The 13,452-nt window shown below is 40.2% G+C and overlaps 2 protein-coding genes across 2 annotated transcripts; both read right to left on the bottom strand.

Moving 5' to 3' along the window:
* Nucleotides 1-296: 296 nt before the first annotated feature.
* LOC135346283 (uncharacterized) lies at nucleotides 297-4,120 on the bottom strand. Its single transcript, XM_064543857.1, has 7 exons — nucleotides 3,083-4,120; nucleotides 2,759-2,893; nucleotides 2,460-2,612; nucleotides 2,129-2,273; nucleotides 1,839-1,928; nucleotides 1,447-1,788; nucleotides 297-652 (listed from the first exon to the last, which is right to left on the bottom strand). The coding sequence occupies exons 1-6, from the start codon at nucleotides 3,893-3,895 to the stop codon at nucleotides 1,544-1,546; spliced, it is 1,581 nt and encodes a 526-aa protein (XP_064399927.1). The 5' UTR covers nucleotides 3,896-4,120; the 3' UTR covers nucleotides 297-652; nucleotides 1,447-1,543.
* Nucleotides 4,121-7,766: 3,646 nt separating this feature from the next.
* On the bottom strand, nucleotides 7,767-12,606 carry LOC135347149 (uncharacterized). The gene is made up of 15 exons (XM_064545040.1): nucleotides 12,241-12,606; nucleotides 11,024-12,173; nucleotides 10,832-10,974; nucleotides 10,669-10,775; nucleotides 10,502-10,605; nucleotides 10,337-10,449; nucleotides 10,205-10,278; nucleotides 10,042-10,151; nucleotides 9,893-9,991; nucleotides 9,748-9,840; nucleotides 9,593-9,693; nucleotides 9,388-9,540; nucleotides 9,218-9,337; nucleotides 8,927-9,084; nucleotides 7,767-8,871 (listed from the first exon to the last, which is right to left on the bottom strand). The coding sequence occupies exons 2-15, from the start codon at nucleotides 11,226-11,228 to the stop codon at nucleotides 8,748-8,750; spliced, it is 1,704 nt and encodes a 567-aa protein (XP_064401110.1). The 5' UTR covers nucleotides 11,229-12,173; nucleotides 12,241-12,606; the 3' UTR covers nucleotides 7,767-8,747.
* Nucleotides 12,607-13,452: the final 846 nt, after the last annotated feature.

Below are 13,452 nucleotides of genomic sequence, written 5' to 3'. Positions count from 1 at the left end.
ATAGACAGCTCGTCCTCATCATTTCCTGACGGGAAACTAAAGTCAAAGTTGTAGTGGCCTAATAAATTACGATGACAATCAATTAATTGATGCATTTTGCAGGTTTGTTGACAGCTCTCAGGAGTTGTTCTCATTGGAATACGACGCAGCCCCCCAAGAATACCACAGAAGAATGAACTGAACTGTTTCTATATACATGCAATGTGACACTGATTCATGGATTCCATAGTATTGCCAATACGGAAATGGTTTTCCTATCTGTTATGTCGCAGGTTCATGCAGACATTTGAGTTTAGTGAAATCGTATTCAACAACTGATAAAATGCACAAGAACAAAGGTATAAGTATGTACAAGACAAAAGGCAGTGGAGCAGAGGTTCCCATACACAAAGAGCCGCCTGGAGCGGGCCCCTATAGCTAGGCACAAAGGGAACAAAGAACAACTATACAGAAAGAACCTACTAACGAACAGAAACCACAATAGCAGAAAAGTATAATACAGGAAGTAAAGTTAACCACAGGAAATGAGTTAATTAACACAACTAAAAGTAAACACTATGCACATTACTACACTATCTCAATAATTTTTTTTTCATTATGCGTACACAACTGAGCCAGTCTTTTGATAGATCGATTTCTCAGCTTGTAGTTGCTGCAAGAATTAGAATGCAAAAGATTTGATTAGAGGTCTGCATGTACAACACTATTAATTTAGCTCCAGTGAAAAACATAAAATGTCATACTCATATCATAATTATGTCAGCCATAATATTCTGCAATCTGATCGGCTATATAGAGGTAATTATAGTGCACGTTAATCATGACAAAATCGAAATCACGTAAAGATTAGTCAAATCTAATTGCCTAGATACTAATTCATGTTTGCTATGATCTGAAATGCTTTAGCCATGTAATTTAAAAGTCCTCGGGGCTTAGGAGAACCCTCACTGCGTTCGAGATACTATAACAAGACCTGGGCTTCTAAACTTCCTAAACCCTAAACAGTGTCTATAACTATTATGTAAAATAAACTACCGTAATACCTCTAATTAAGGCGACACTTTAATTACGAAGCCAGAGGTCACTTCTTTTGGAGGTAAAACAATTATGTTGAAGACCTGTATGATTTCGCATATTTATAGAGGGGCTGCATCTAATTGTCGATTTCTAGCCGCTTAAAACATGTGGGCTATAGAATTGAGGCTAGAGTGTGGCTACATTTACCTCCATTTTTAGGATGCGACATTAAAAATTGTCAACACATGCAGCTGTCGCTACTTTTAGAGGTAAGAAAATTACCAAGCTCGAGGGTGTTGCATATATTTGGAGGGTCGCTTTAATTAGAGGTATTACAGTATGAAGGCCATTTTGATGTGCACGCTGCACGTAAGGACTCAGAATAATTATGCAAAGTTGACAATCAGTCATCATAAATTTGGCACTCACATTTACGAGCCAGTAATATAGCCATATCGACATTTCTCAGTCCCAGAAGAATCGTCACCAAAGCTCTGTAAGTAGCGACTCCTGGATTATGCTCTCTCTACAGTCTCAAGGCCTTGTCCATCGCTACTTGTGTGCCATTAGCATGCATATGCAGAGCAATTCTAACGTCATTTTGCTCGGCAGGACTCAGTACCAGTTGTACAAGATAAGTCTCCACATTGTCAAAGTGATCTGCCAGAAAAATCATATCCTTCTCTTTAATTTCAGTGTCAAGTTGAGAGTCTGTTACTTTTGTACGTTCCTTCAATTCCTCAATGGTCACAGTCCTCGGTTCACCAGCACCTGCATGTGAGTTGATTCAACATTAGTGTCACATTGACAGGTGGTCATACCCGAGAGAGTGCTGTGTGAGAAGGGTGTGGTAAGTGGGGGTGTCATCACACCAGTTGCACTGTCAACAGTATTAGGGAGTTCGTCACAACCTGGGGTAGTGAAACGTTCATGACAGGGCATAATACGTACTGTACCTGGGCTCGCGAAATGGAGAACAGCTGATTATAATCGTACACACTATAGGGCAGTTTTAACACTTCACTTAAAATTTAAAGTGATGCTAATCATATTTTTATAGTCAATTCTATAGCTATAATATTATCATAGCATAACACGCACAATCACACACGTTTTGGTGATTGCTGTTGGTCCGTTGTGTGAGTAGACTGTACCGTGGACTCATCACTAGCTGTGTGGTGGTGCTCTACTGGTTCGTCCAGTTCTTCAGTGGCTGAATAGCAGCTCTCATCATCACTGGAGCTGGCTGGTGGAATCTGTACGAGTGTGCGAGGGTGATGGGATGGAGGAGGTACTCAATTGTGGGTATACAGAACATTGGACTTATGTAGCACATAATATTATAATGCATGTGGAAGTGAATTGAATTCCGCCCACAATCACTTAAACTGAAAAATCTCGATCATGTACAGACTATGTAAGCAACAGGTATTTAGTTTTACCTCTTGTGAGACACCATGAATCTCAGTTACGGTTGGATACTCCTTGACCTCTGACGGCAATCTAAAAAGATGTGGAAACCTGTCCATAGTGTGTACCAGATAACACAATTCCCATAGCAACTCGTCCCACATCTTCATGAACTCAAACAACAGCTGAGGAGAGATTAATCAGTTACTAGTGAAGTGAACTTCAACACTTGTATCAAAAACTAAACTATAAAATAATGGAATGCCTTAATGGAAGTGTCAAGCAGATTTTCTAATTTGTAGTACGCAAAAAAACAGTTTTACTATAGTACCACTTGAGCTTGCGGAGGTGAGTGTGTTCTCTTCCACTCAGTCATCACCAAACGCCTCCTACCATTCCTCTCCGCTCTTGCCAGGGGAATATCTTGACCTGGATAATTTTGTCGTGGTACAGTTTCAACGTACGCCTGGGAAAAGAAATAATTACGAGTAAATCGACTCTTTGCTACTGAATCTTCATGAATAGCATGTGATATGAGGTGCTACAAATCGTGTTTTCTTTATGTAAACATTATAGTGAATGAGGGGTAGAGTAAGGCACATTAACTAAATTAGGGGATATTATTCGAATTAAAATGTAGTGATTGTGAGCTCACCTCCCAACAAATATTACTCTTAGAGTTCATAGGAGGAGGGACACCGACATTTAAAATCCTCAAGTTAGGAAACACTTCTGATATGAGTTGTGAGTTTTCAATGAGTTCAGTCGCTCCCTTATTGTCAATTAAATTGTTGAAAAGATCCAACCCCTTCAGATGCTTGTGATTATTGATGGAAAGCTTGAGTTTGGACAAAAGAATAATGATATCAGTTGAAGTGAGAGAACAGTTACAACACCGGAGTGCTTCCAACGATTGACACACTCGGATACATTCTACTAGAATGACTATACTGTCTCCACTGAAATTATTGTCATTTAACTGAAGATGTGTTAGAACACCATGTGAAACATCAGGACAAAATGAAAGTATATTAATCGACCGTTGGTCGTGGAGATCGAGAGCAGTGTTCCTAAGAGAGAGTGATGCAATTTTACAAGTTGAGCTTCTAAGTATTCGTAACATTGACAACAGACCATCGAGGCCAAGTAGATTATTGCCCAACCAGACAAATATAGGCTCAAGCCACTCTTTTATAGGAGTCAACGCATGAGCACAAAAAGAAACCATGGCATCCTGATTGATATTAATATCATCAACAAATATGTAACTAGGCAGTTTGTTGGTGATCCCCAAAAGACATATCGCTTCTCCTAATGCACAAGCTCCAGGCACACTGAAATTGTTCTTAGAGAGATCAAAATGCGCCAGGAAGGGACAGTGTGAGGCAATGGATGGCAAAAGTGTGGTCAGCAATGCTCCATTGATGTCGGCATCATTAGTGAAGGTGTTGGATAATGTCAGCTCCATCAAATTAACAAGAGCAAGTTGCCAGACACTCCAAGAGGATTGTTATCTAGCCACAACAATGTTAAGGTGGTACCAAGTCGTGGTGGAAAATCTGTAATACCGCACTTAACAAGCATTACTTCCTCCAGAGAAGAAAGGGCAGGATAGGCATTGTCCAATAACCTAATAACACCTCCACCCACTTGGTCACCGCAAAGGGCTAAATCCCTAACTTTCAATTTAGTACCAGTATTTGAGAGAATGTTAGTTAGCTTCTTCAAATGTTCATCACTCATACTACAATTATGCAAACTAATGACAACATTTGAACAGCCTCTAGTATGACGAAGAACGTGGAGTACAGCTTCAACGTCATGAGGAGTCCCACCAACTTCTATTTCAAACCAACCATCAATTACTCTTGCTAATTTGATAGTGACTGAAGTAGCAACAGCATTTTCCAATTCATGAGAAACAAGGGCAACAGAGCCATTTTGACCTCCACATTGACTCTCAATGTCATTTGTCCTAGTGGATGTAGTGAGTGATACAGGGAATGACTCCACTGCACAATGACAAAGAGTTTTTGTATCAAGACGATCTTTGACTAATACAAATTTATCCACCACATCATCATCCAACTTAACAACCTTTCTGCTGTAGCAATCTTGTCCCCTAGTTGCTAGACCAAACATAAATCTCCACACAATGTCAAACCGGTTCCCCTTAGCACGAGCCTCAACAACTTTTCATACATTTGGTGCGTTTTAGGCCCTGAGAAGAGCAAAAATTTCATTCACACATGCACAAAACGTTTCGTTCTGCTACAATTATAATTATGTATAGGCGTTCCATTAAAACCCTCATCTTGTTCTCGCAAAGCTAAATCTAATCCAACGTCGTGGCTTGATGATCGAGAGCTCCATTATCTGCATGCATTGGCTGTATCACCATTGCTTTTATACATAATACTGAATCGTACAGCTACTAACCCGTTATATGCTGTTGATCATTATATTTTCACATGATTTGCTGGAGGTTAAAATTCCACTGTATAATTATGTGATAATGTCTATCACCATTCCAGTAATGTGTCGCCATGCATTTTTTGCACTCTACATATAAGTCGTTGATGCATGGATACTAACTGTTTCATAGCAGCAAAGAACACCATGCACACGTGTTTGAATTAATTATACGGTTTACTATTCACCAGCAACAATAGCAGTATATAATATAATTAAGATAATGAAGAACACTTTACATGGACTTTATATATTCATCACATTAATTTTGTCCTTTGTTGATCCTTTTCGTGGACTTTTTATACACTATAGCTATAGAGCTATATTATATATAGGGTATAATTATATAGCTTATTAAATTGTATAGTTATATGTATCAACGTGTATTACCATGCAGGCCGCTGGCATATAGCGATCATTGAATGACAATTAATGCATGCAAGCTGTGATACTTTGTCAATACTCGAAGTGAAATTTTAATCAACTGATCCGATTAAGCTATAATTATAATTACACAAGAAGGAGCAAACCATCTATCATTCCATTTGTATAGAGATTTCAGTTTGTTGTTTGACATGTGGTCTTAGACTCTTTTTAAATTTAGGTACGTATACAACTCTAATTTCACCGATCATTAAAATCAGCTCAGTATCTACAAGCAGTTCAGGATGTCCATTACCATGTTCATAGAAGAAATACATATTTACATGCTCTTCACTTAATTGCTTGCTTGCAACGTTTATCCACTGCCATCGTCTTGGTTACTGCTTCTTGCGAATACATGTCTTGATCCAATGTAATTTTCTGTTTAATGCGACAATGATTAATTTTGTGACTAAAATGATAGCTATATAACCAGGTAGAAAAATAATTGTGTGCATGGTTAGCTAATAAAAATACATAAACTCCGTGTAAATGTAGTTCTACTACATCTACACTTTAGTATACATGTAGGTGTCGGTAGCGGCTGGCCTCTCTTGAAGAAAAGCCACAACTGGGATGTAAAGGCTGTATATATAATTATATAGGCACTCAGGTCCAAAATATGTGTGTGTAAAACAACCCCTATACTGTACTGATGATCCAGCAGCCATGCATAATAGAGGCCAACATGACAACAATTATTACGGACACGTGATCTTTTAATTAACTGAGTGTCATATAAGCTAGTGTACATACCTTGATTGGTCACCATCTCATTGGACTGCAACCTAAGCTTGGGTTTCTCATTTTCACAGCAATCCTTATCCCCATAAAACCAACAGCAAAGAAAATTAGTCATTACGATCTCACCAGGCTCAGTATCAGGTCCTAAAAAAAGAGATAAAATCATTAGACATTTCGTTATATAAATAGTGGCCAATAAAACAAAATTATGGACACAGAGAACGTTGATCTATAATATCAGTATTTGTGTGCATGCGTACCTTGATTGGTCACCATCTCATTGGACTGCAACCTAAGCTTGGGTTTCTCATTATCACAGCAATCCTTCTCCCCATATAACCAACAGCAAAGAAAATTAGTCATTACGATTTCACCTGGCTCAGCATCGGATCCTAAAAAAAATAGATAACATGCACCATTAGAGGCCAACTAAAATTATGAACACAAAAACATTGTTTTTGTTATATACGCCTTAATTCCCATTAATTATAAGTTATAGCTTGTATAGTCTATACAATTATGCAACATAGATAAAGCTACTATAAATCTAGACTCTGCCACTTGCAGAGTCTTTAATTATAATTTCAATTCTTACCGCTGTTTATAGGGGTAGCTACTACAACAGTAGCTATAGCGATGATGCTAAGAAGTATGTAAGTCCACATTTTGTTCTCGCAAAGTAAAATCTTACAGCTTGACCAAGGATTGATGATAGCTGCATGGGTTGAAAGTTGAGGAATGTACCTTTATATACACTCAGATCTCTGATTCGTATTTGTTAAGCTGTCGATATTTTCACATGATTTGCTGGTAATGATGAAGCAGCTTTATAATTAATAGTTCACAAAGCTGTATATGTGATGATTTTAGAGTCTATCACCATTCCAGTAATGTGGCGCCATACAGCCACACATGTTGGTACTAAATGCAATTATGTGCATGGTTGAGGGATCTGTGTCTCATAGCACCAAAAAACATGCACCCCATGCCATTTGATATATATGCATGAATAACCCGACCGACCATTAATTTTAGTGTCCGTATCAACGCAGCAAAGACTCACACATTTTTTTTATAAGAGGAACTTGCTGCAATGAGCCATATACTTGCATGGGGTATACTTTTTAGAGAGGTATAATTTAATACAGTGTCAGAAGATTCAACCCAGGTTGACTTAATTCCTCAGTGTACGTATACATCGATCATCAGTATAACATCACAAACAAACAAGTTATATAATGACGCACATGACTGTAGTGTTTTAACAAATACACATATATAGCCTATATAGAATCATATATTATACCAGAGATGCCCATAACGGCTACTATATACTGACTCAGTGTATACTGATCATGACCTGTGTTTCCAAAGCCTGCCTATTACATTATTCTCTTTTAAACGAGAAGCTTGCGCATAAAATTGATACGCAATCTATGAACTGCGCGTTTACGCACTCGTTGCTAGAGCGCTACGCCCACGGTATAAAAGGGGCAGGGCCCGGCCGGAAGTGAATGCTGCTGCAAGTGGCGGCTAATTCAAACTCTGGCTGCTCTCTGACTCTATGCACACACACGTACAGTACACAAACACACTTATTTTACTGCACATGCCCAGAAGTAGCCTTAGAAGGCCTGAACACATGGCAGCAACACTTCTAAGTTTTTTCAAGACCCATATGGTTTTTTTTGTGGTACAATGGCTTCTGGCAGCTCCAACAGCGATGGAAATAGAGATATAACAGTAAGAACACAATAGAACAATGTAAAAAGTCATACAAATCCATACTTTAGCTAATACTAATGAGTGGGGAAGCAGTTCCAAGTGATTGGGTGGACAGGTTGAACGACTTTCTCCGGAACAACCAACCAAGCGGCAATCGAACAGTACAGCTGACGTTGAATGCAACACTAGCACTAGACACTCATAGCGACGACTCAGAACCACAAGAAGGTACATGTACATAAAAGTAGGAATAAACACACAAGTCAAATTTTTTTATTAGAATACCCGCACCATGTTCGTAGTTACCAGCACAACCCAGCAACTCCAGTTCTCCGTGGCATTGATCACTGCATACACTGCCTGTGTTCACCGTGTGTGATTCAGCTTCCTCCAGACTTTCTAAGAGGATTTTGTGGCCCCCATCCTGCCAACGATGAGAAAAGACATCAACTGTACAGAAAGTTCTGGAGGTTGCTGAATACACTGAGAGTGTGGGTAGATGATGAGTATTTGGCTAGGAAGGAGACGAGGACAGTGATACATGACAAGAGGGAAATAATCCCGAAATGTGTAGTTTTAGTAAGTGATAAAATTTTACAGGTATGTACATGTACTGTTTCTCTTGTGTAGGAGATTAGGAGGAGGTACCCCAGCCACAATGGCATATACCGTGACTACAGGTAAGGCCTTGATATCAAATGGAATAGTGTGCCTACTATGCTAAGAGACTAGGAATTTAGCATAGGGGGGCTAACAAGAGCAAAGCAAATACTAATTCCTTATTACTATTACAGATCAACATTTGAGGCAGAAACTGATGAGTATTTGCCAGAAGAGGCTGGTATGGAAACCGAGTCCACCTCTAGAGAGTGACTGCCTTATAATTATCCTGTACACACCAATTACGTAGCAAATAAAACTCATTAATTGTTAGTCGGCCATGTCATCATTAATTGTTAGTCGTCCATGTCATCGTCCTCAGCCTCTGACTCGTCAGAATATTCTGGTGGCATCACTCCGTCTTCTAAGGTCACGTCATCATTCTGCTCCTCTACTACGTCATCTTCTTCGATCAATTCTCTACGAAAGTTACATGTCAAATGCCCTTACATGTACGTACACATTGTAATCATACCTCATATCAGCTTTGTTTTGTTCAACATACATTGCCCATAGCAAAGCAACAAATTTAAAACCTTTCTTCACTAAGGCTTTCATTGCTGTGCGGCGATCTGGTCGTCGAAGGTCACTCACTTTGCTCATACTGGTGTAAGAGCGATTGACGTTCTCATTCTAGAATAAAGCAATTATCGATAGTATAGACTGAAATTTAAAGTAAATGTAAGCTCTAAATACTACTACAAATTAGTGTACGAGAAGCTCTCCCCCCACATAGTGTACACATAATAATACTCCATGTACGTACCCAATCCAAGACAGCCAAATTCATTCGCATTATGAACGTCTCAGTCGAAAAGTGAATGCACTTGGGCAGGTAGGTGAGGAGTTGATGGTTGAACGACTCAACCCAGTAGGTATCACGACACTATACAATATACGGGTATGTTATACAAACAACACATGTTTAATCCTTACCGAACAGAAATCTTTAGCATAGCGGTAAATGTACGTCGTATGGAGCTGCTTTATGAGAGCTTCTATAGCCTTTCTGCTAACAAGCTTGTCCCTACTGGGTTCGTAGTCGTCCATGTGGCAAGTAGAGGAAGGGTGGCAATTTGTGTGGATTCTCTACAAAAACATCAATGTATTACTAATAAACACGCCACAATAATTAACTAACCTGGTAGTGATTAGGGATATTCATTATTATCTCCTTCAGTTTCTCAGCAGACCCTCCGCAATTTTTCATTGCCCAATACAGGTGGATCTTTATACTTCTTCCTATTAATGCACACCTTACTAGTGTACATGAAAGTTTACTTAGTAGATTCTTACGTTTATCTGATAATTCAGGAAACCAAACCTTCCCTCTATCACGAACTAGGCCCTGTGTTACTTTCTTTATTTCCTTCGACACATTCTTCGTTCCTAAAATGTGTGTGAAAATGATACAACATACATGTACCACACATTTTCTTACCATGCCAAGTGTCGTAGGAATTGATGAGTCCCAACTTGTCTGACACGTACTTTGCGACCTGCGCCTGCATATCATGAGCTACCTCGATGACTTCAATACCTAGATTTGGCAATAATTATTATGTGCATTCATTTATTATGGGGATAAACCTCTGCTTTGCACTTGAGGGATAACAAGCTTGGTACACGCAAGTTCTCTGGTCTGTGCAGTGGAGTGTTCGGCCCGAGAGAGAGTTGATATGCCGAGTATCTTCTTGTTGCTGAAAATATACAAAATAAATACAAAACCGACAGAGACACACTAACTTCCCACCTTCCAGACAGGCAAGGCACAGTTGTGTGGTATGCGTTGGCTGTTGAGTCGTGCCGGGCATCAGTGATTACCCACTAAGTTTAAAACAATAATAAAATTATTTATTACTAGTAATACGGTACACAAACACACCTCTCCTTTGTTGGTGGTATACTCAGGAAGGGCCTTCACATCAAAAACAGCCGACATCATGCTCACGTTTGCTGCCCTTTGTACAATGTCACGGTAACCTAGCTTTCCGTACACTGAGGAAACATGAATTTACTTACACTCTGGGTATAGTTGGAGTGAGCTAACCTTGTCGGATGTAACTTTGACCAACAGTCCCTAAACCACAGAACTGACTAAAGTGGGTGTATTGGGAGGGTAGAATTCCAGCACAAGTAAACCCATGAACAACCCTATATAAAATATACCAGAGATGCAGTAAACACATAACTATGGTGTGGTATCCATAAGCTTACTTCTGGTTCACCAAATAATGTCCTCCAAATACACGGGAGCTAGACCACTTTCTCTTCTGCACCTTACAGCGTCGGCAGCAAAAAAGAGCTCGTACCACATGTCCTTTCTACAAAAAAACACACGTGTAATTTATGAAACTGACAGTCAACTTTCAACACACACCTGTACTATTGACTGGACTTCCCAGGGACTTCTAGTTACCCCACACGGACAGGGCGTGGCAAGCCCTTTCACTAGGTCAGTGAAACAATGATACTCCGTGGCAAAGAGTTGTTGCCCATCGGAAGTATCGTTTTTGTACATACCTGCATGATGCTTCATAGAGCATTTACTTATGATGCTTGTATTGCTTACCATTGTTGCTCATAAAGCTCCTGATTGCAGTAACAGGGGTAGGGGGAGGGTGTGAGTGATCTGGGTCACCTTCAACAGAAGCACAGAGTGTGCTCAACAGGCTAAAGTTGTCAAGCAGAGGGCTTCCAGGAGGCTTTAGCAGCTCACGGACGTGCTTTAGGCGACCAAGAAACGCTTGCTTCTCCTCTTCATCATATGTCTTCATCAACGAAGTGAACGTCCATTGTGTAGCGCACCCGTTTCCTTGAAGTAGCCATCGCAAACTAGCTTACTGTTTACTGACTAAAAGACCACGTGTCTAAGCGGATGTCAAGCGTTCAATACGCCCCTTTTACACTCATAAAAGCGTTGCTAAAGGCAGTGAATCTGGGATACAGCCTGAGCGCAAAGAGTAGCCATTTTATCCCTTATAAATTTTGCGTGCGACATTTTTTTGGTCGGGCCCCGCCCCTTTTATACCCACGCTTCTCGTTTAATTAAAGGTGCCCGTTTATGACCCGTAATATATGCATGCCAGAAAAAATTTGCATAGAAACTTGTATTGGTTAATGGTAAGACATGCAATGAAAATTCTCTGTCTCAATTCTATATGCCTTAAGAAGTACCAGAGACTCAGGAAGACAGGTTTATTGTACCTAGGTTTCATCTTCTTGGAGTTGCAACTGTTGGATGGTTTGCCTTTGACACTGCTAGTACGAGCCATACTGCTGCTGAGAACTAGTTTTACTATGCTGCAATCGAGCTAGCTAGCTAGCACAGATATAAAAAAGACTTTGATTTACCTTGTGCGGTCAAAGATTACGCGTGGGCGTTTTGTGGGCAGTTCTAAAAATAGCTCAATACGAAGTCGGATGATTCTGAGAATTGGGCGAGTTGCATGCCCTCTTCTCTGTATACGCCCTTGGTCCTACTGTGACATGTCTAAGACTCTTGCACAGATCTCCCCAAGTGAGTGAATCCATTGTTTTGATACGATGAGCCAACATATCTCGGAGACAGTCACCATGGTTACTAGAATGCTCCTGGCGGATAGCAGTAAGAGTCTTGCCATTGACACCTAGAATTAGCCCAATATTGAACCATTCTGTACGAGCCTTGAACAGCTTGCTGCAAGCGTCCTCTAGATGCTCATGGAGGGTCAGAACTTCATCTGTAACAATATTATGGAAAATTTAGAAACATCCACCTTCACAATATAAATCATACAACTTAATTACCCATTTGTGGCCCAGGATTGCTCTCAATGTCTCCAGCTAGCAGCAAGAGATGGGCAAGAGAGTGGACCAACCCAACAATGGCAATCATCAGGAGACCAGCATTTCTTGTGCGTTTTAGCAAAAGTGATTTGTCGTGAGAACTCAGAAACTTGAGAATTAACAATAAAAGCAAGCCTCCTTGAACAACTTTTGCAGTAGTACCCACTGTATCACTGAAGTGTAGAGGCTATTTTGTCGAGGGAGCTTTACTGTGTGGTTGTGATCCCCTCCCACCACTGAACTGCCCAATGCGAGCTCTCCACAACTCCACTGTGATCCCCATTCTATTTTCGATAACGAAAGCTACAAATGGCTTTGTATTTAGAGGGGTACCAGTAGATCTAGATACTCACGCACAATAAAACGCCTTGCTGACCTTGGTATTTCATAGCTAGCCAAAGCAGGGATCTCAAGGGAGCACTTGTTGAGCTCAGCTGGGAAAACTCCTAGACATGCATATGCCACCCTGAATTCCCAAACTATGTGGGCGTTGTTGTGTTCCTACTGCGCATGCTCAATAATTTACCACAACAATGTGTTGAAAAAAGCACATTACAGAAAACAGGAGCACATTACAGAAGGAGCGTCTAACTGTGCATGGATTCAGAAATCGCATCTCGTGTGCTTTCCTAAACACCGCATTGCCTTATAATAAAAGTGTGTAAGTACTGTGTACATAAATTACAGACCGCGGTCAGCCTGTGAATATCATTATGAACGGATTTTGTATGTAGTGCAGCAGCAGGAGAGCTAGGTTGAGCCAGAAAGAGCTAAAATGAATAGCTAGATCTTTGATGGATGTTGGTATACATCATGGAAGAGACTGTCATCGGTAAGGTACAGAAAGTTCTAAAATAGGAGCATATCCAGTCACTTTGTACAGAGAAGTTTGTTAGACTTAGACTAACACATACTAGGCGTTTTTTTTTTGCAGTAGGGAGTCTTACTGGGGTTGTTAGAAGAGAGAGCTTACTACCAGGCCTATAGCTAGCTAGCTAGCTGTAGCTTTTCACTTTTATTGACCTATGCTTGCCAAAAGTGCACCGTCAGCTCAATTAGCACTCGCCCGCAGACCCACTTAGTGGTTTTGCATAATTATAAGGCCATGCTTTGCAAACTTCCACGAGATGCGATTCCCGAGGTAAGACGCTCCTTCTGTAATGTGCTCCTGCA

This window comes from Halichondria panicea, chromosome 13 (genome assembly GCF_963675165.1).
Source record: "Halichondria panicea chromosome 13, odHalPani1.1, whole genome shotgun sequence".
NCBI classification, from domain to species: Eukaryota; Metazoa; Porifera; class Demospongiae; order Suberitida; family Halichondriidae; genus Halichondria; species Halichondria panicea.
The sequence above is the reverse complement of the archived record's forward strand: the minus strand, read 5'-3'. Positions and strand labels throughout refer to the sequence as shown.